Source organism: Apus apus, chromosome 9 (assembly GCF_020740795.1).
Source record: "Apus apus isolate bApuApu2 chromosome 9, bApuApu2.pri.cur, whole genome shotgun sequence".
NCBI lineage: Eukaryota > Metazoa > Chordata > Aves > Apodiformes > Apodidae > Apus > Apus apus.
In genome coordinates, this window is record NC_067290.1 from 20901389 (window position 1) to 20922443 (window position 21055).

The 21055-nt window shown below is 45.3% G+C and overlaps 1 protein-coding gene across 2 annotated transcripts in view; it reads left to right on the forward strand.

Annotated features, from left to right (window-relative positions):
* Positions 1-21055, forward strand: part of GRM7 (glutamate metabotropic receptor 7) — a 233624-nt gene that overhangs the window by 145902 nt on the left and 66667 nt on the right. The window contains exons 5-7 of one of the 2 annotated variants that reach the window (XM_051627271.1): positions 677-817; positions 11826-12026; positions 16625-16764. In XM_051627271.1, coding sequence (XP_051483231.1) covers positions 677-817; positions 11826-12026; positions 16625-16764 — 482 coding nt within the window. The remainder of the gene's footprint in view (positions 1-676; positions 818-11825; positions 12027-16624; positions 16765-21055) is intronic. The other variant, XM_051627273.1, reaches the window with a different exon arrangement.

Genomic DNA, 21055 nt, shown 5'->3' on the forward strand with positions numbered 1-21055 from the left:
GGTTTCAGATTTGCATGGCTGGAATACCTCAGCAGCCTTCGTGGTAAAATGAAAAACACCTTTGTTACTGAACTTGAAGTGGGATTGCAGTTCTGGAAAGTTACATGAAGAATACTGAGTTTAACTGTCTCCTTAAGCAGAAGCTTTGATGTTGCTGCCTAATAGAAGTTTTGCTCTCTGAGTTTATCTGTAGCTTTGTGAAAGGAAATTAAGGGAAAAATCCGTGCTAGGAAAATCATCAGATGCCCTGATAATGGTCAGTTCAGGCAGATAAGGCTGTCTTCTCTGGGGGTCTGGAGTGTTAACTACAAAATTAGTTGTATTTTGCTCAGCCTAATATCAGCTGCACCATATCATTTATTTTCATTCCTTATTGGGTTATATCTAATCCATGCTTTTTGCTTATAACTTTTTTATGTTAATCTCTGGTTTACATATATCTTCCCTTGCTTTGTACCTCCCAGTTAGTAGCAGAGTAATTGACTTGCAAGATGCAGCTGATTAGATCCAGCATGCAGCAGCCTTCCTTTCTCTCCACGGCCATCTCTCATGGGTAGAGCTGTAGACGTGTGCTGGATATTGGAGAAGACATTAGCAGAACATTTGTTTTTCAGGCTGCAGTCATTCCCGTGCAGTATGAGCCAGACTTCAGCTTTCTCCCGGTCTCCTCCTGCAGGGTTCGATGCCTATTTCACCTCCCGCACTCTAGAGAACAACAGGAGGAACGTTTGGTTTGCAGAGTACTGGGAGGAGAACTTCAACTGCAAGTTGACCATCAGTGGGTCAAAGAAGGAGGACACGGACCGTAAATGCACAGGTAACTTCAGTCACTTCCCCCTCCTCGTGCTGCTGGACTTGGGCTGCAGTGAACAGTTGCACAGCTTGTATCAGGAAGCTTGGCTGGGGACAGATTGAAAGCATAAATGGAATTTGTGTAGGTTGTAGAGAAAATGGAGCAGCAGCATCAGCCTCGCAGGACAAGAAAAGTCAGATGGAAACAGTCAGAAGAACTGCTCTCAGACCACCAGGTCCCTGGTGAGCCTGGGGCTGTGGTGTGGAGGATTGTAGTGTGGGGTTGGGGATCTTCTCTAGGCTGAACTAGTGGTGGCTGGGCTTTGAGCAGAGTGTGCTTCCCAGGATACTGGCAGGGAGCTGGGAATGGTGCCTGGTCCTCACCTCCCTCTGCCCTCCCTGCCTGCTCCTTCTCCTTCTTACAGCAGCAGCTTAAGTGTGTCATGTTGGATAATTGCCTTGAATTTGGATCAAAGGGAATTAGTTCATAGGAGGCTGTGTTTTACTTTAAAAATTGATGCAAACTTTCCATATTTCATGTCATCTGCTTTTGGGTTCATTTCGCGGATGGGAGTGGGAGTGTTGTGCCTGGAAACAGTGCAGCTACCGCTGGGAATACACTGCTGTTCAGTCTGGCATTTGGAATCTCCCCCAGAGGCTGGAATTTGGCTAAAAATTGCTCGAAGATCTTTAGGATAATTTCTCAAAGTATCTTATTTTTTCTGCCATTATTTTATTACAGTTCCTCACAGCCTGTGCTTTCTGATGCAGAAGTAAAAAGTTCTGCCCCTCCTCAGCGCAGATTCAGCAGAAACATTTGGTTTTGCTGGCTAACTTACCTTGTCGAGCTGAAACACTGCATTGTAGCTCCAAACTCCACCAAGTGACGTGCCCTGGCATCTCCCCTCCCTCTTCTGCAAACTGAAGTAAATTGTGCATCAGAAACAGCATTAGCTTTGAATTACATTGTTGGGATGAGAGTCATAACGTCCCCCTGATGCGATCATATTATGAAGCATCAGCATCATCATTTTACAGTGTGATTGGTAATTTGTATTGCAGTCCCAGGCTGCAGCCCAGCAGTTCCTCAGGGTGCTTGTTGCTCTGGAGCAGGGTGCAGGATGTGTTTGCATAGAGCAGGGAGCAGCTCCTGGCCACGACCTGCCTGGCGTCAAGGAGACAAGCTGCTCTCTGAGGGAGACCTACCTTTTCCTGTCACAACTTCCCGAACTATTTCTCTATTCTACGTTAATGTTGTTTATTTAAGGCTGGAAAGTGTTCCCTGGCTGGGGTGGATAAGATGTCGAATGAGAAAAAGTAAGTTCAACCCACCCTACCTTGCTGTTAGCCAGCATCAAGTGCAGCACACCTCTGTAATGAGTAGGGCTGTTGCTGGTGACCGATGCCTTTTGGCGCGGTTCAGGGTGGGATGTGCTGCTGCCAGGGACACCTGTGTTGTTGTGCACTTCTTTCCTGTTGGGAAAAGAAGTAGCTTGCAGCACCACACATGATGGTAAAAAAATGTGCTTTTCTAGGAAAGGATTAACAGAAGGAAATGCCTGTGGAGAAGGGACCAGCTCTGCAGGGGAGAGCTGTGGTTGTGCCCAGGAGCTGTGCGGGAGGCTCTGCCCCGCGGCGCGGCCTCTCCTGCAGAGCTGTCACTGTGCAAAGCCACACAGTGATGATGAAATGGGTCTTTTGTCTGTCTGTTGTCATGAACTGGGCTGTTTATAAGTGTCAAAGTGACTGACATCAAGTGTACAGTGCTGAGCATTTACCAGCCCTGCAGGGTCCCACCCCGCCAGGCAGCCGCAGGTCACTGTCACCTGCTTTGGTGCAGTCAACCCTGCTGCTCACAGGTCTGACATTCCTCTCTTCGCCTCTGGGTATGGAGCATTTCCTGCCCCAGCAGTGCCCACACTCCTGGTGGGAGAAGGAGCTGTGCCCTGGGGGACCTGGAGTGTCCCACTGTCCCCACAGCTCTGGCATTTGCAGTGACCCACCACCTTGGTGGTGAAACTGCCCAGTAAGGATGCAGCAAGACCTGCCTGCTCTCAGCAGACACAGCTCTTCATTCAGGTACCTTTACACTTCAGGAGCCTTCATGAAGTGACATAGGGGTGGTGTCATTTATCAAAATGCAGATTAGTCTGAGCTTTTCTCACGATCTGCAAGTGTAACCCATCTGGAGGTGCTGCCCAGAAGGTGGCTCACACAGTGACTTGTCCAAGGAACATGCTGGGAGATACCCCTGCAGGATGGAGTGACACAAATTCTCAGGCTGGGAAAGCTGGGGCTGTTCAACCTGGAGAAGAGAAGGCTCCAGGGAGACCTTAGAGCACCTTCCAGTGCCTGAAGGGGCTCCAGGAAAGCTGAGGAGGGGATCTGGACAAGGGCAGGGAGGGATGGGGCGGGGGAAACAGTTTCAAGCTAAAAGAGGGGAGATTGAGATGAGATATTAGGGAGAAATTCTTTCCTGTGATGATGGCAAGACACTGGCCCAGGTTCGTGGCCATGGAAAAGGAGGGGTGGGGGAAGATAGCCCAGATAATTTTTGCAAACCACTTCATTATCTGGGGTTTTGTTTAAAATACCAGGAGCTAGGAATCTTTATTTATTTATTTAGAGGACAAGGAAGCTAACAGCAATATCCTATATAGTTTTTCTCCTACAGTCAAGATGGCTGGTGCTATGAAGCCATATGCTAGGGAGAGAAAAACAATGAGCAGCAAAAGACATAGCAAAGAACAGAGCCTGCGGATATCAGAATTTTATTTATCATTTGACTACAAAAAGTGATCTAGTGCATCAATAGATTAGCAAAGTGCAATTTACTACAGAAAGAAAAATAGCTCTCAAAATGCCATCAAACTTCCTCATCTTGGAAAAAAATAAATTAACTGAGATGTTTCAAGCAACTTAATGGCAGATGGCCAATATCTAAAGCATTTTTATAAACAAATGCCAGGAGCCATGGTATGTGTGAGTCACCCTTTATGAGAACAGCTTTATGGGATTCATGAGGATGAATATCTGTTGGACTTGAGGGTGGCAGAAGACCTTAACTGTTCCCAGTGCTGCATAAATCATGTCAGGATGTGGAGCTACATTGAGACTGATTCCCAGTGACCCTGCTGAAGGTGCTTCATCTCCAGTGCTGCTGGAGGCTGGGGCTGACAGGTTCCTTCAGACCATGTGAGGATGAGGCCAGAGCTCTGTCTGGCCTGTGCAGGCAGTGCCCTTCAGTTCTCAGTCCATTTTCTCTGCAGCAGGATGATGTTTTTCTGTGCTGTGTTTCATAAAGCTGGGGGAACATTATTATCTCTGTGCAAGAGGCAAAAGCAAGTTAACTGACTTGAAAGCTCTGTGGTTGAGCAGCTCAGACTATGGAGGTCCAGGCTTTGTTGCTGTCCCTCTTGGTATTTTATTTTACAGGACAATAAAAAAAAAATCAGCAGTGTTTATTTTTCCAAATCTTGGCCAATTATAGTTGATTTTCTAGCTGACCAAGTCCTTTTGTTAGTGCCCACTGTTGTCATCCGTAAGAAGTCCTGCCCAGGCAGTAAGCAGTCCTGAACTGAAGTCTACTCCTCAGCAGTGGTTAGTCAAGGTGCTGACATAAGAAATCCCTCATGTAAGGCTGCCTGTCATGAATCCTGCACACAAACTGTAACATAATTTGCTTTAGGTCAAATACTCAGCTCAAACACCCTTTCTCAGCTGCCTCTGGGCCCAGCAGGATGTTCATGTGCCTCAGGGTGGATTTCCACCCAGGCTTTTGTGGTGTGATTGATGACAAGGGCAGGAGCAGAAAAGCTTTTGGTTTGCTCTTGTTGCAGAGATCACTGTGCATCTTCTCCTCCAGGCTCCTCGGGATGAAATGTGTATTGGTGCATGTGTGTAAGTAGATAATATTTCAGTGTGGAAAGGCTAGAGACTAAAATTTATCTTCTTTTGCTTGCCCTGCAAGCTATGAATAAGGTTAAAGGGCAGACCAGGATGGGAAATCTATCTTCTCAATGACATCCTGTGCTGTGATGTGAATAACTGTGATCCAGGCAGTTGTTGTCCTATTGCTGCAGCATGGCTGCCTCTTCTGCACCTCCTTCTCAGGACACCTTCTGAAAGTTTCCTTGCTGCTGAGTAGCTGATCTGTAGTTTTGTGACATGTTTCCATTGACAAGTTCTGCTTTTTCTTTTCTTTCTCGTGGTGATTATCTTGGTTATAGGCTCCCTCTCAAATTGCCATGTTCACGGGGAAAAAAATAAAAATCCATGACGTATCTCATGAATGAAAAAATATGCTCTCCAGTAAACTGCTTTTTACCAAGTCCAGCTCACTTCAGGTGAGGTGACACTTCCAAGTTCTTCAGACTGCCTAAACGTATCAGTGCCCATGAGAAAGAAAAGCTGGTTATTTTTTTCTGAAAAATGTGATGTGCAAGTTCAGCAGCAAATGCACCATGTTATGCACTAGTTTGCAGTTTGACTGGCTGTGGGCAGCCCTTTCTATACAAAATGTTTTCCGTATACTGCCAAATTGTCCCAGTATGCATTGTAGCCTAATGACCTCTGTGCTTTCATCTCATTTAGTGTCATAGTACTTCAAAATATAGATACCTGAAATTCCTAAAAGAACCCTGCGATGGTTGGTTTAACTGACATTAAACCAACCCTGAAGAGTTTATTCTTAAGGTAAACTAGTTTTATGGATTTCTAAGCCCTGTTATCTTTGAGAAATACATTTCTTAGAGTAATTTATATTTCTGGATTGCCAAGGTGATTTTCCAGCAAAGCCCCATGACTCAGTGACCGTCTCCTTGCCATTTACAGACACATTCCTCTCTTGCAAACTGCTTTTTTTTTGCCCAAGTGCTGAAATATAAAGATAGGTCCAATTTAGGCCTTCTGGTCTTTAAAAAGTGCTTCTCCTATACATTTGCTTGCTCACTGGCTTCACTGGCAATTTTTGCTGGAGGGAGCTTTCTTCATTTCTATGTTAATGATACGGAGCTGTAAGGGCTCTGTGGTTTCTAGCCCTGCCAGCCAGCCCTGGGATGGTTTGTTTTCTGACTGTAGTGCTTCAGCATTGGAATATAAATGAGACCTACTACGTATGTTTTAGTAGGAATACTGTATGCACAGAAAACATCTCAGGTAAGAAATTTAGGTCAGTTTTCTAATGTAAAATCTATTCCCTTAGATACACAAGCACACCTGAGAACAGACGCTGTTGCAGTGGGTTGGATGAGGCCAACTGGGGAAAATGACCATTGCCTGACAGATGGAGGTGGACGTAGCTTCACAAAACTCATTGCATCAAGGCTTTCTGCAAACTGCTGAATTCTCATTGCTATCATAATCCGTACTATGTAATGCTGTTGTTCCTGGTTTTGGAATGCCACATTTTCAGCAGGACTTTCTGCTGTGCTCTGCTCCTGTTGGTTTTTGCTTTAATACTGAAGAGTGAGCAGCATTTACAGCACAGGAACATGTTGCCTCTCCTAGCTGAGGCATAGTTGTAAGGCTTTGTGAGAGCCTGGTTTCCCAAGTTGGATTAGAGTATCAGCTGGTGAGCATAGTTAGCACTGGCTGCAGCTGCTTGCTGTGGGGTTGGAGGTGGCACTGGAGTCACTCAGCACAGCCTTGCCTCTGTCTCTGAAGATCTACTGATGCAGATGTCTGACTGTGGGTCAGTGTATACCAACTGAAGAAAAAAAGCATTTCTAGTTAAAAAGGCTTCCCTGCTTGTTGTTGGCATAGAACAATTGGTCTGATTTCCAGCTTTGTGCAGTATGAAGCTTTCTCTCTCCACTGGAGTTGCAGGAGGCTGTGGAGCTGTGCTGGCACTGAAGGCTGCAGAGAAGATTAGGGAGAGGTTTCTTTAGCCTTCAGAAGGAAGGCAGAAAAGGCATTCACCAGCACAGGGGAGGTGGGTGCTCTGCCCTCCCTGGCCTGGGCTGCTGCCCTGGCTCAGCCAGCTCACCAGAGCCTGCCGGGGATGAAATCTTATCCTCACATGGAAGAATGTTCTTGTGTGCTTAGCAGTAGAAACTTGAAAGTTCATCTGCTTTCCCCAAGAAAATCCATGGGGATTGGATTGATGGTCTTGAGATAAGGGCTTTTGTCTATAATGAGATCTTCCAAATGAGCATGGGCTGGAGAGATGACTGTAACTACATAGCTGTGTTATTGGATCTTGTATTTCTTTGTAAAATGACAATACATGGATTATATTGCAAAGTGGCCTGATTGTCATACTCTGCTTATTTAAATTACAATATTTACCCTAGCATATTGTTAGTTTCTCTCAGGCTTTTTAGTACTCAGCTGCTTTCAAATAAAAAGCTTATTTGGAGAAGCCTTCAGACTTCACACCTCCTGCGTGTGCAGTGGTGTCTACACCACAGGTGAGTATCTGAGGATCAGCAGCTCTGCTCTTATTTTGGAGAGCCCTGGACATGTCCTTGTCTCTGCCCTCTGCTCTGGGTGTAGCTGAGGAAGCTTTGGTGGGATGGCATCCATGGGCACTTGCACCCTTACAGAATAACAGTTGTGTCATGGCTGGCTCTTTGCTCACAGGCATCAGGTTCCTAATACTGGATCTGCTGGAGATGGATGCAGGTACATATTTTTCCATCAGCACTTAACCAGCTGCTGAATAACTTGTGCAAATAATAGCTGCTTGTTTGCATCTGTGAGCATTCTGTGATCTTTCAATTCAATCTCTTGTTAATGATGACTATCACCAGGTTCTCAGCCACACCGTTACGTATGTTCCTTTGAAAATGTTTTTGATCCCTCAGAAACTGAATCAATGTCTGAATTAATCTGCTGGAAGCACCAATGAAGTGGGAATTTCATGTCTGTCTGAATTACATGCTATAAAAACTGTCCTCGCAACACTATTTATACATCAGACCATATTCCCCTACATTATGTGATGATCAACAAGGAGTTCAGAAAAATCAGCTGGAGGAGAGATGTTGAGAAAGTGTAAAGTGCAGCTGCTGTTGTCAGCTCGGTTTCCACCCAAGGAGGTGCTAAGTGTCGCCTTCATGGAGGTGCAGAAAGTGTGACCAGGAGTTCTTAAACTTGCATTTCATGTCTGTGTCACTTGACAGAGCTTGTACAAGAAGGTTTCTTTCTCTCTGTGTTCTTACTACTCTGGGTTTGGGGCCTTTTTCCCTCTCTGTTGCAGTATTTTTCTCTTGTGAAGATTTGCCTAAAGCAAGAGCCCTCTCTGCTCAGTCTCTTAGGAATCACGATGATGAGCACTTGAGACTCTAGTAGGAAGTGAGGTTAAATTATTTGTCATCACCTTCAAATAGATCTTTTGGAAGCAAAAAATGCTCATGTCAATACATTGCTTCTGTGTTTCATCCTTCTCCTGATATCCCAATTATTCCATTTCAAGTCCATGGTACAAAAGTGCCTTCTCTTGAAATCACTTTGTGCACGTGTGTCTCGAGTGTCAGCTGCTTCATTGCAGAAGAAAATAATGCTATTGCATGGCTGCTGGGGCTCAACAAGCTAAAAACAAAAGACAAACAACAACAAACAACAAAACCAGAAAGAAAACCAAGCCAGGACCACACTCTGCTCAGCCAGGCCGATTCGTTGTGGTCTTTTTTCTTTTATTTTTAGGGTAGAAGTCTAAGGACTGTTTGATATATATAAATCATGGCAATTGTTTTGCAGATTCTTTGCTAGTTCAAATTTGGACTACTAATTACAACAGTTTCACTGTGTATATGAAGGACAGCACACTCTTGTTCTACTTGTAGAAATTCACATGTTTTCTGGGTGGGTAGTTGCATGTGACTCCATACCTGGGCTTTTCACAAATTCTACATGTTTAATACTCAACTAAATGGCTCTCCAGAAGAGGAAAGCATCTGCCACTGGAAATTCTATTCAGTTTTTCAAATCTATTATTTCTGTACTTGGACACTGTTAACTTTGCTCTTGTTTTTTAAGTGGATTTTGCTCAGGTTGCTTTCACAGATCCTCCACTGCAGAAGGTTGACTTTCTGCTGTGCATCTGGCCAACCGTGCTTCTGGAATTTCATACACCCAATCAGTATTGTTTGTGTGCAGCATTTCAACCCCCTTGGCAAGCGTTTCTGTTGCCTTGCTAATTTGGTTTGTAGCTGAGCTGAAGCCGCTTAAAAGCATTTTCCTTGTCAGGGGTTGGAAATGCAATAATGTCTGTAATCAGTGGGAGGGGAGGGAGATAATGAAAAGGACAGTATGTGGGTCTTCACAGCCTGGAAGCTCTCTTATCCTGCTTGGATATTTGCAGGATTTCTATGTTTTCAGATATAAAATTGAGGGGCTTTTGTAGCGAGGATCTCAAACCCAATCTGTAGGCTGAGTGGGGCAGACATCAGTTGTGCATTTTGATAATCAGGGAGAGAAACGAAAAAGGGGGAAAGGTGTAGATATTTAAATATGCTCATATTGGGAGGATATATTTTTGCTTATCTTCAAGCAAATCACTCATGAACATATTTAGCCATTCTTTGTGCTTGTAGAATCTCTGTGAGGAGGTGGAGATATCTCTGGGCTTATTCGTAACTCTGGTCCATCACCTCTCCAGGCCAGGAAGAAGGATTGTTTGGGACTGAGGGTATTATGTAGGTCAGCTCCTCCTTTGGGTGCCTGATCTTTCAATGAATCAAATCTAAAATATGCTGCTATAGCATATATGGAGAAGTCATAGAAAGTGGGATTTTTCTTAGGCCTGGTTGACTTGTAACAAGTCAATGGAAGTCACTGGGTGTTAACTACACCCTCACTGTTGGATTGGGAGCCACGTTGTTGGACTGAATACAGTGTGTGTGTATAAATGTATATATACACTAACGATGTAGATAAAGGAGTGTATGTATTTTATATACATTTATAAACAAATCCTATACTTATATAAACATATTAACTACAATATATTTAAGAATTATACTTTAAATATGCATTTAATATGTACATATTTGCATGTAGTAGATTAATTTATTGAGAGACTGTGATCTATCTGTATTTATAGGAGCTGCCAGCACCAGAACTGTGTAAACTTTCTAGGTGAAGCCACCTTGAGGGTAAGAGAAGGGGTGAGACATATCAGCAGAATTTCTTGCAAACTGTCTGGATCTCTTTGCTGAGTGTGACTTGTGGGAGAGGACTGCAGCTCTACTGTGCCTTCTTTTACAGGCCAAAAAAAAAAAAAAAAAAAAAAAAGACTTGGAAAAGTTGGCTTATAGAAAAGGAGCTAGGAGAGAATTCAGCCTGATGGGCTGTGCCCAAGGGAATCAGGGCTGGAGAAGACCTGGGTGCTCCCTGCTGAGGGCTCTGCCATCCTGGGGCTGCTGCACAGGGAGGAGGATGCTGGGCTGGACCAGGGGCTCTGCTGCAGGTGGAAATGCCCCAAGTCAGAGGTGCTGGGTGAGCAGCAGCAGGGACATGGGCTTCTTGCTTCTCCTAAAAATTGTTAGTTCTCACAGCCTTTACAACTCAGTGTCCTTTCCTTATTGGTATCAATCAGCCCATTTCAGTTCACTCATCCCTATTTGTATGGAACTATGTTAACCATGGAATTTTCCCCTCTCATATCCTCCAGCCCAGCGTTTGCTTTGGTGGAAGGTCTCCAAAACCTTGGCAAGAGATTACTCCAAGGGCTGGCTCCTTGGAGCTCCTGGCAGTAGCCAGGCCTGCAGGTACTGCAGGGAGCTGATCAAGACTGATGCGAGGTTAGGAAGAAGCGGGATGCTGTGGGTGGAACAAGTGAGGGTGGTGTTCCCACCCTTAGAAAAGAATAGATTGCACTGCTGCTGCTTTCACTGATGCAGCTCAGAACCCTTCACAAGCAGTAATTAGGTTTCATGAAACCTTGGTGAGATAGGTAAGTGTAATCACACATTTTGCAGCTGGACAGATTGAATCATGCGGGTGTTACTTGACCAAGGTAAAACAAGAAGGTAGCAGACAGTTTCAGAAAATAAAAAGAAATAAAGAATCCTGATTCTTAGCCTGTTGTGCCTTGCTTTAAATTCTGAAAAAAACTGGTTTGCTGCTTAATTGCAGAGGCACCTGGTTATCAGCTCATGCAACCATAAAAACAATAAGACCACTGTATTGCCTGGCTTTACAGTCACGTCCCCAGGTTACATTTTCATTTCATGTCTGAAAAGGGGAGAAGAATTAAGGCATGAGCCAACTGCATAAAATATTTGGGTTCACCTTCTTCACTCTCGAGTTCTTTTGGCTCTTCAGGGTTTGATGTCTGTGTTCCAGCTTCCCATTTGCTAAGTGCCTCCCTTCTCTTGGACTTGCTGTGCCAGGGCCTGTGGCACAGCAGCTCTGGGAGCAGAGAAGTGGCAGCTCCTGACACACCAGGCCAAGCAGGGACTGCCTTTCAGAGTCCTGCTCATCCCCCCAACACGTCTTGGGGTGGTATCCAGCATTTGGATGCTTTATGTTCTCACCTGCTAAAGTATTTTCAAGGCAGAGGTTTCTGACATGTCAGGCTGGGCAGAGAGGGGGGTGCTCACTGCAGACTTGCTGAGCTTCCCCAGGTGCCGTTAAGAGCTGGTGTGTTCCCTCAGCAACCCCCTTCACTTGTGTCTGAAGCGAGGCTTGCTTCCCTCAGTCTGGCTCTGCCTTTCAATTAGAGGCTGGGATTTGCAACCGAACAAAGCATTATTTAAATGCTTTCTTCTTCCAAAGACACAGTTTGGGAGCATACAGAGTTGGGTGTTTTCTCCCTCAAAGACAGTCCCTGTAGGTTAGAGTTTCAAGTTTGTGATTGTGGTAGGTTTTGTTTCTCTGGATTATGGTAGAATAACCTGCTAGAAGTGTCAAGGATTCTACTATCAATAAAGGTTTGGTTGTGGTTTCATTAGTAAAACCATAACTCAAAATGTGTTATTGTACTGACTGAAAAAGTTATTTAAATGTGCTCTGAGAGGATTCATTTGTATTTGATCTCAGGAAAACACTGTCCTTACTGTGTGTGTGTGTTTGGCTTTGCCGTGCAGGACAGGAGAGAATTGGGAAGGACTCTCCCTACGAGCAGGAGGGGAAGGTGCAGTTTGTGATCGATGCTGTGTACGCCATGGCCCACGCGCTGCACCAGATGAACAAGGACCTGTGTGCAGACTCCCCCGGGGTCTGCCCCGAGATGGAGCATGCAGGAGGCAAGAAGCTGCTTAAGTACATCCGTGGTGTCAACTTCAACGGTGAGGCCAGACTGCTATTTACCCCTGTGGCTTTTTTCCAGTTCATTTCACAATACCTATTCTTTTCATTCGATGCGTATCAAGACTTGTTTGTGTTGTTCCGCCAGAGTTTGGGGCAGAAGACCATGGTTGATTAGCATCTGTTTGAGAACATCATGTTTTAGCCAAGGCAAATAGGCCACTACTGTCCAAAGACAGAAATCACTGCTGCCATTTCAGGATACCTTCCAGAAGACTGATTTCCTGGGGGAAGGACAGCTGGGTAAAAGCCTGAGCTTGTCTCTGGCTAAATACGCCTGTTGAAACCCCAGAAGTTTGTTAGCATAACACATCATTGTTCTTCTTCATTTATATGGTTTCCTGTACCTGGCAAAGACAAACTGCATGAGATTCTTGTGTCCTGGACCCAGCTCAGCTGATTGCTCAGGAAAATGGAGAGGACAGTTCAAGGGTCAGGTCTGCTGGCTGAGCCAGAGCTAAGGGGTTCAGACAGAGTAGTTACTCCAACCTTTATTCCTCTAGTGAGACTTCAGAGGAGACAGAACATCCTGAGAGTGTGGATGGGAGAATTTTCTCTCTTTTCTTATTTATCAAGAGATGCTTCCCAAGCATGGCAGTGGGGATTGCAGTACCAGCCCTTGGTTTCATACTGTACAGCAGGCTTTCATGTATTCTCTTCATGGCAGAGGATGAATATCAGCACAATTTCCTCTACATGTTTTACTCTAATATTGTTAGTTCATTAACGAACATTCACCTGCAGCCAGCCCAGAGGCAGCCAAGCAGCTCACTCACAGCAGGTCACATTACAGCAACCTGCTGTTATTTCCCCTTCATAAACCCTGCTGCTGTGCTTCCCAGGTCTCACTGCTCCTGCCTGAGCTGTGTGTGAGAGACAGAGCTCAGATTTAACCAGGAGCCAATAGTTAGACCTCCAGACCCCTGTTTAGAACAGGTTTGGGGAAGCACTGAATAAGCAATGCCAACCAGAAATGTGGGAGGCAGGCAGGGCTGTTGCTGCCTGGGCAGGGGATTTGGGGAAGCTCCTTGCTCTTGCTGGGCAGCCTTGCAGCAGTTCCCTGCTGCCACCTGCTAATAAACCTCAACAAAACCCACACATAGCCAGAAGGACCTGGGAGATTTAAAAGTAGGAACACAGATGGTATTTCAGGGTCAAGCTTGGTAATTTCTGCCAAGGATATTGTTCCTCTCTGTATAAATCATCATACAAACAGCAAGGTGAATATGAGAAGATTTAAATTCCTTCCCTTGGAGTACGAGCTATTAAATACAGCCAGGAGCAAATTCTGAGGTGAATGATCTGCAGAGGTTTGGAGAGTTCTACTTTCCTCATTTTGGAAGGTTAATTATAAAGGACATAGCTCCTGTAGAAGTAGTACAGCATTCCTGTGCAGCATTGCACTGGGGCTGTGTTAATACTGGGAAGCAGCTCATACCTGGCCATCTGACAGTTCTGGCATATAAAGGTGGTGAATGGCCATCTAATCATTTTAATAGGGCTGAGAAATAATTTATGAGGAATTGAGCATCCAGCTAATGTTGCCTACTGTCCAGTGTCTTTCCTTGGTCAGGCTTTTTAAAAGTCATCTCCATTTGTGATTGATTTTCGTGGCCATATGCTGGTTTTCTTTGTGCATGTACATGGACCTCCTGTCCAGCCCAGGGACTGACATAGTGGTTGGATTGTTAGCACAGGAAGGAGAACAGTGGATAAACTGAAATTGCTTTAAACCTTTTTAATTTCTCGAGGCTATCTGGGTGTGTAGACATTTTCCATGGGCAAAGAAGCAATTCCTTCTAAGGTTCATTGTCCAGGGACAGAGTGTAGCTTTTCCTTGTAATACTCATGCTGCATAACTGCACATGTGTTTGTGTGCCCAGGCTGTGTGTGCAGCTGCAGCCCTCCTGGGGCTGCTTCCTTCAGCTATGGAAAGATGCTGTGAAGCCAGTTGCTTCTCAGTATTCTATAGAAGTGAATTCTCAGAATTGCTGTGGGTTGGCTCAGCCCTCCCAGGGGTGTCACTCACCAAATGGAGAAAGCACAAAGGGCTGAAGGAATGGAGGAAGCAATGGGAGAGGCAGGTCTGGGTTCTGTATTCCTGTTGATAAAGCCTGGGAGCTCCTGCAACACGGTTCCTCAGCCGTCAGGTGATGGCTGGGAGGGCAGGGAGAGAGGAGTGTGCTGCTGGGCTGGTGGAGCTGCCTTGGCTTTAGCCTTGATCTTAATCTGCCCTGCCTGAGTCACCTGTGCAGCTCCCACTCATGAAGGTTAGGACATGGAAAGCAATATTTCAGCTGTGCTTAAAATCCTGTCCTCCCAGCCTTCTACCTAAATTTGTAGTAAAACCAGAAAAAAAAGAGCAGTGGGAATGCTCTGTCCAAATTGCCAGAGAGAAAAAATGCAGCCCATTTTCAAGCATCCTGAGCCCATGAGCTTGGGCTCCTCTTTGCATGTGATATGTCTCCTTGTCACTGTGCAGTTGAAGTCATCCTACCTGTACCTGCCTTTGGAGCCTTTTCTTCCTTGCAAAAGTAATGACATTCATGCAGCAGGAGCTCAAGCAGTGCTTTAATGAAGAGAGACTGGATTTGTAGTAGGAACTCAGTATGAATTTTGATATCGTCACACTCCCTTGAGAACAAAAAAGCCCCAAATATGGAAAACTTAAACCCTCAAGTGCTCATGCAGCAAGATTCTGAAAATCTCCAAGTGCAAAGCGGTTGTATTTTTGCCAGTGAAAAAGCTAGAAATTCTGTTTGTACGAGCCCTTCAGGTCCTCCAACCGCAGGAAACATGAACTGAATAATAAACTGTAGCTGGTTACCCTTGTCTGGCACCCTCTCCTTCTCCTGTTAATTAATTTCTCACCTTGTCATGATTAAGAGATTGGAATCCTAGAAATTTAGTTGGTGTCTTTCTTTGCCTGAGTCCTGCAGGTGAAGGGCTGCTGGGCTCCCTGTGGCTGGGTGATGGGCTCTTTGTGCCAAGGCCAGGGTTTGTCAGGGTGTGGGGAATCCACGATGTCTGCGTTGCATTTGGGGAGCCTCACTTGATCTCCTGCCCTTTGAATTATACTTTTTTGTCAGCTCTGACAAAACTGAGCTTAACTAATAATATAGAGCCTTTTAAGAGTCCTGATTAGCTAAATCCCATTTACCATTTGTGCTGATTTTTCTGAAGGAGCCTGGGAATTACAGCTATTTCTTCTCATTCACTTGGAGTGTTTTCACTGTAAATGTATTTTGGCTGCATTAATCTGTAATGACAATTAAATATCTGCCTTGTGCTCATAAGGAACCAGGAAGGGGAGATTTTGGTTGAAGATTTTCTGTGCCAGCCTTTGAACTGAATCTATCTGATCTCAGAGGATTGTAGGATAGACAGGAAACAATTTACCAGGCTAGAATGGAAAGTATGCTAATTCACTGCTTCAAGTCTTTTTGCACTCACTGGAATTCAATGAAGAATGGGAATCATGAAGAAAACCATAATCTTAAAGTTCAATGCTACAACTAGAGAGATTTTTCATTGCTTTAGGGACAAAAAAGTTACGCAGGAGGAGGAAGCTTTGAATATAGATATGCTCGAGTATTGTCATAATCTTCAATCTTGACACAATATTACTCTACCCTACCGAAACCTATTTTAATATGTCTTGAAATAAATGTCACCCTCAAAGTTTTCACCTGGAGATCTGTGGGAATGCAATGCTGCTTTGAATTCTCATGTAAGAAAGGGTAATGCTGTGGTAATTAAAATGCAGCTGTTCTGGTGAGAACTCTGCTGAAGATGAGGAGGGAATGGTCCATCCCCTCGCAGGGGCAGCTCCAGGCTGCCCTTTGGCACCAGGCACACGGGAAGAGTGGTGGGGTGTCCTTGCCTTGCTGCTTGCCCTCCACATCCTTACTCCTGTTAGTCAAATGAAGTGAGTCCAGGATCCTCACCCTGTACTGCTCCTGGCTGAGACACCTTTCAGCCAGTGTCTGTATCACACAGCCTAAATATGGGAGTACACAAGGAAAAGGCTCCTGTAGCTTAGTCTGTTCTTTTCCATCCCAACTGCATGCAGATTATGGGAACAAGAACATATTGTGGAGGAGGAAGCTATTTCTGGATGCTAGTCAAGATTCACTAGACCTGGGCTGGCTTCTGACAGCAGTATCTCTCAGAAGCAGATGGGAACATTTTCTGGGGAAAAAAAAAAAATCATTTAGAGACTCCATTCACAGGAGTGATTTTCACTGAAGAACTCCCTAAGGAAAGAGAGAGGCTGGAGGGCAGGAGAAAGAGCCTTCTGGTATTTCTTGCTTGGTGCAAAGCTAGAGTGGAGTAAGGCTGATCTAGCTTTGCTTTGTTTTATTTTTTCTCAGTAGGTTTGGGCAGTGATAGTTAATCTCTGGCAGAGAGCTAGGATGGTGCAGCTGTGTGCCCAGGTTTCTGGTTTGGATGGCTGGGGGGATGGATGAACTTTGCCTGGAACAGCTTGTCATTCTGAAAGCCCTTCACCTTGACTAAATAAAAGAGATATTGTAAAGATTTGGCGTTGGTTGGATTTTGCCTTGTTTCCTTCCCCCAGGCAGTGCTGGCACTCCAGTGATGTTCAACAAGAATGGGGATGCCCCGGGGCGCTACGACATCTTCCAGTTCCACACCACCAACACCAGCACCCCGGGCTACCGCCTCGTCGGCCAGTGGACAGATGATCTCCAGCTCAATGTGAGTCTGTTTTCTTCTTTGCTTACACCCTTTTGTCAGGTATAGTCACTAAATTCTGTTCTTGCACCCTGCAAAAATCGATAGGGATCTGTATTATTTCCTCACAGCTACATAATGTGGGGGTTTTTGCACGTTGTCATCTTTTACCCTGTCCTGCAGTACCCTGACTCCCAAAGCTCTTCAGACTAATAGAGACATGAGGTGATCATGCAAATTTTATTACTTTTGTGTGTCTGAAGTCCCTAGTTGCCAGCTTGGAAAATGAAGCAGTAACATGATGTAGTTTGAAACCAATGGGCTTTCATTTACAGATGCTCTTCAGTTTTCTAGTCATATTCTTCAGTTTTTCTAGTTTTAGGAAAGCTGAAACTAAATGTTTTTTGAGTGACTCACTTTTCCGGAGTTACTTTTAAGCACGTAGCAGAGATATCCATATGAATGAGATGGCCTTTTTGTAATGATGCCTAAAGAAAAACAAGCACGTAGGAGCAGGAGATCAAAGACCCCCAAGATACTTTGACGTTTCCCAGATGAAAAACTCACGACTGGTGGCTGAGAGAGCTGGAGGCTCTTGTGTCAGCTGCATCTGTACCATGATGATCCATGGCAGGTCTCTGGGGATCTGGGTCCAGGCTTCCTGCTTGACTTTGGGCAAGGGGCTTGAGCCTGAAATTCATGGGGAAATGGCACCAGTGTCACCTGAGAGTGACTCGTTGTAGGTGGTTGTTAAAGCACAAAGATGGTGCTTGCTGTGCTCTGCAGCAACAGAGCCTGAACAAAGCCAAGGTATTCCTGAAGTGAAATGCCAGTTGCTGCAAAAAGGTTTCCCTCTCTCAGTCACTAAGTTTTCATCTGAAGTAATATGAGGTCTCTCTTCTGGCATTGTCCACCCGTGGTGTGTCCTGGCTCTTTCAGCCTCTGCTGCTAGATTTCCTCTGCCCATAGTGTGCAGGGGCAAAGGGAAGACTGTGGGAATGTGCTTCAGTCCTGAGACACTGCAGAGGAGCCCGGGACCTGCCTGGCATGCAGCTTGTGGTCACAGTGGTTGTGGCTGCTGCCTGGGGTCCCTGTGTAGCCCCAGCAGGACCAGCCCATTGACTATGGGAGATGGAGCCCCCTGTCCAGAGGGCAGCTCTGCTGGGATGTGGCCATGGGCTGTCAGCAAACTCCATCACTAGGAATGGAACCCAATGCAGGACCTTCTCTCTTTCTAGTTTTAATGGTTTCATGTCTTTCTTTGAAGTGAAGTGGTGTGGATTACCAGCCTTTGAGACTGACCACCAGGTCTTGCTGCTCTTGAGTTTTGGCTCATTTTGGTGTGCTCTGTGCTATTTCCATGGTTGTCAGGTTTTGATGTTCTATTTAAGGAAAACTGTATTAACTTGCAATTTATAGTTCCTTTAGCAAAAAAAAAATAAATTAATATTTTATAAAGTAAATCCTTCTTTATATAAACTGCACATCCTGATTCATTAAAATTTAAAGCTAAATTAATGGAGCTTGATTTGTGTTGCTGTTGTTGTGTTAAATGTTTCCATTAAAAGCACACTTTCCTCGCCCTCATAACCTCACAGCTACAGGGTTAAATCAGTGCTTGAGATTCTCTCAGTAACTTCTCTTCTACTCACTCACAGGTCCTACTTTCTCACATAGGATTAGATTTGCTATGTTAGTCCCTCTTTGTATTTTCTTATAGTAATAAAGTTGTGGAGTTTAGAGAAGTCAAGGATTCCCTAAAATAACCAACCAAAATAATAGCTACTATTAAATATAGCCCAGAAAAAACTACCAAAGGCTACAATCTATCTTCAGTAAACATTGTGGTGATACCATTTCAGGATATATTTCCCCAGATTTTATTTATTTAATACCAATACGAGAGGGGGAACAACAGGTAGTCTGGCAAGAGTTCTAATTTTAATTCACAAAATGCTGAAGTGATAATTGGTTTCCAAGAGACTTGTCATCTTGGCCAGTCTGGTTTAGTTCTGTGTGTCTCAATTTCCTCAGCTACAAAAGAGACAAGTTGCTCTGCCCTACTATGCAGGCCGTAATGGTAAAGCCACTCCCCATCTCAAAGGCAGCAGGTAAATAAGTGCTGAAGACCACCACAGGTGAGTAATTATTTTTGTCTTTATCACTGTCACCATTCAAAGAAGGAACAAGAACTTTTTGCCATTTTATTTCCATGAAAGCAGTTACTGGTCTTTAACAATGTAGTTGCTAGTCTTCAGGTAATCCTGTATCAGTTTGTTTTCTTGTCAAGAGTTTATGAACCTGGCTTTAGAAGATGTCTCACAGTGTGTGTTTCTCTTGGTCCTGATTGCTTCATCCCATCAGGAGATCACCTTGGTTGTTGTGTGCCAGGCAGAGGTGTTTGGTGCTGGGGACAGGCAGAGCCCACTCCCCAGCTCTGCTGTCCTCTGGCATGTCTGAGTGTGAAGCGTCTCCTCCGAGTGCAGTTGACTCACCCTGGCTTTACATTTCTGTATCTGAGGTCAGAGTTTGGTCGATAACCAAGGAAATGTGTTATGGCTTTTCCCTGCAGCAGACCTGGGACGTGATGTAGTTTTGACATAAGGAGGCTATAATCACCGCGTTTTCTGTTGCCCGCTTGATGTCAGGCAACCTAGCACAGCTTTGCCTCGTGCATGATTCAGTAGCGATTCTGGCTGTATTTCACAGCTATCTACACAGGATGAAATGAGCAGATGTCTAATTTTAAATGGCCTGGCCAGTATTCCATGAAAAACTGTTGCAGAGCTTTGCTCTCCCCGAATGAAGCTGTGATGACGAGGTGCCCACCCCGCTCCCCAGAGAGGTCCTGGGTGAGCACCTCCCACCTCTCTCTCTTTTGTGATCATGTCAAGCTCTCCCAGCCCTTTTCCAGCCCCCTGTGTGTAGATTTAGCTTGCAATGCTTATAGCTGGTATCTTCCTGCAGTTTGAAATGCTTTGCCCTGAATTGCAGGATCAGAAGTGTGGCCAGCTGCATCCCAACTGAAACGCAGCGTCCCACCCCCGGCCCGCTGGGCAGCCAAGGGACAGCTGATGCAGCCAGGAGGAGAGCTGCTGGTCATGGCCGTGGTGGCACCCGGAGGCAGGACTGTGCTTCCCTCTGCTGGGGCTGAGGCACACTCGTGTGGTACAGGCAGTGGCAGTGTTATGGGGAGAACTATTTTGGCTGTATTTAGCCCTAACCATGTGTTTCAAAAGTGGGGAAAAGCAGAAAATCTACCATGGGGAAAAAGGAGGTGTGAGATGTACCAGCTGGTTTGGGCTTGTTTTGCTTTTTAAATGGGTAACTTTTTTTTTTACTTTAGCAATGACTAGATCTCTGAGAGTTGTGCTGCTCAAGCAATAGGAGACAGGGAGGCTGACTGTGCATGAAGGCAGCATGGCCAAGGGGCGCAGGGTCTGTGTTTGTACCTCGTGTTTCCCTTTGGATTTTAGCAAGAGAATGAACTCTCCCTGCTCTGGTTTCCCCCGTGTATTCCATGGATCCAGTAACAAAAGGTGCTTGTGACATGTGCCTTTCTTTGTTGGTGTCTGTAAAGCACTTGGAGGTTGCAGGCCCTGAAGGAATGCAAGGAATGGGCTGACCAGCTCTGGTACCTGCCTGACTTCTGTGAATCCAGCTTCCACTGCTTGCAAGTGCCTGGCAAAAACAAAAAGGCATCTCTCCTGGAGGAACTGATGTGCCTGAAGGAGAAAGAAATGGATCACTCCTAGAGGAACTGCAGGTTCTCCTGGGAAATTTGGTGATATTACTTCTCTTTCTCAATACAGTGTTAACTCAGCAGGTCCCAGGTCTATTATGTGTTCACATCCAAACCTCTGCAAGCATCCCTGAGCTGCAAAAACCCCAAAGCAAAGAAAGAAGTTCCTGTGGAGTTGCTGAATCTTATTTTCCCAGGGATTGATCTTCTGCCTACCCCATCACAGCAGCATTCTCCATCATGTTCCCAGTGACTCCTTCTCACAGACATGTCCACAATTTTCCTGCAGTGCCTGGACTCTCCCCTACACCCCTGTACCATCTGCTGTGCCAGGGCAGCCTGGATGGGGGCTGGCTTTCAACTACACAGATGCCAACTCCTCGGCTGGCTGGGTGAAACCAAAGGGGGAGAGAGATGGTTAGTAGTGGCTGATCTTTCTCCTGACTATCTGCTGCATTTTACCAGTCCTGCAGGCACGTTCTTTAGAAACCTCTGCTTGTAGCAAATGTGCTTCAAGCTGGCCAGCAAGTTCAAAAGTTGTTAGGAAGGGAACTGGGGCAGAGAGATGGATGG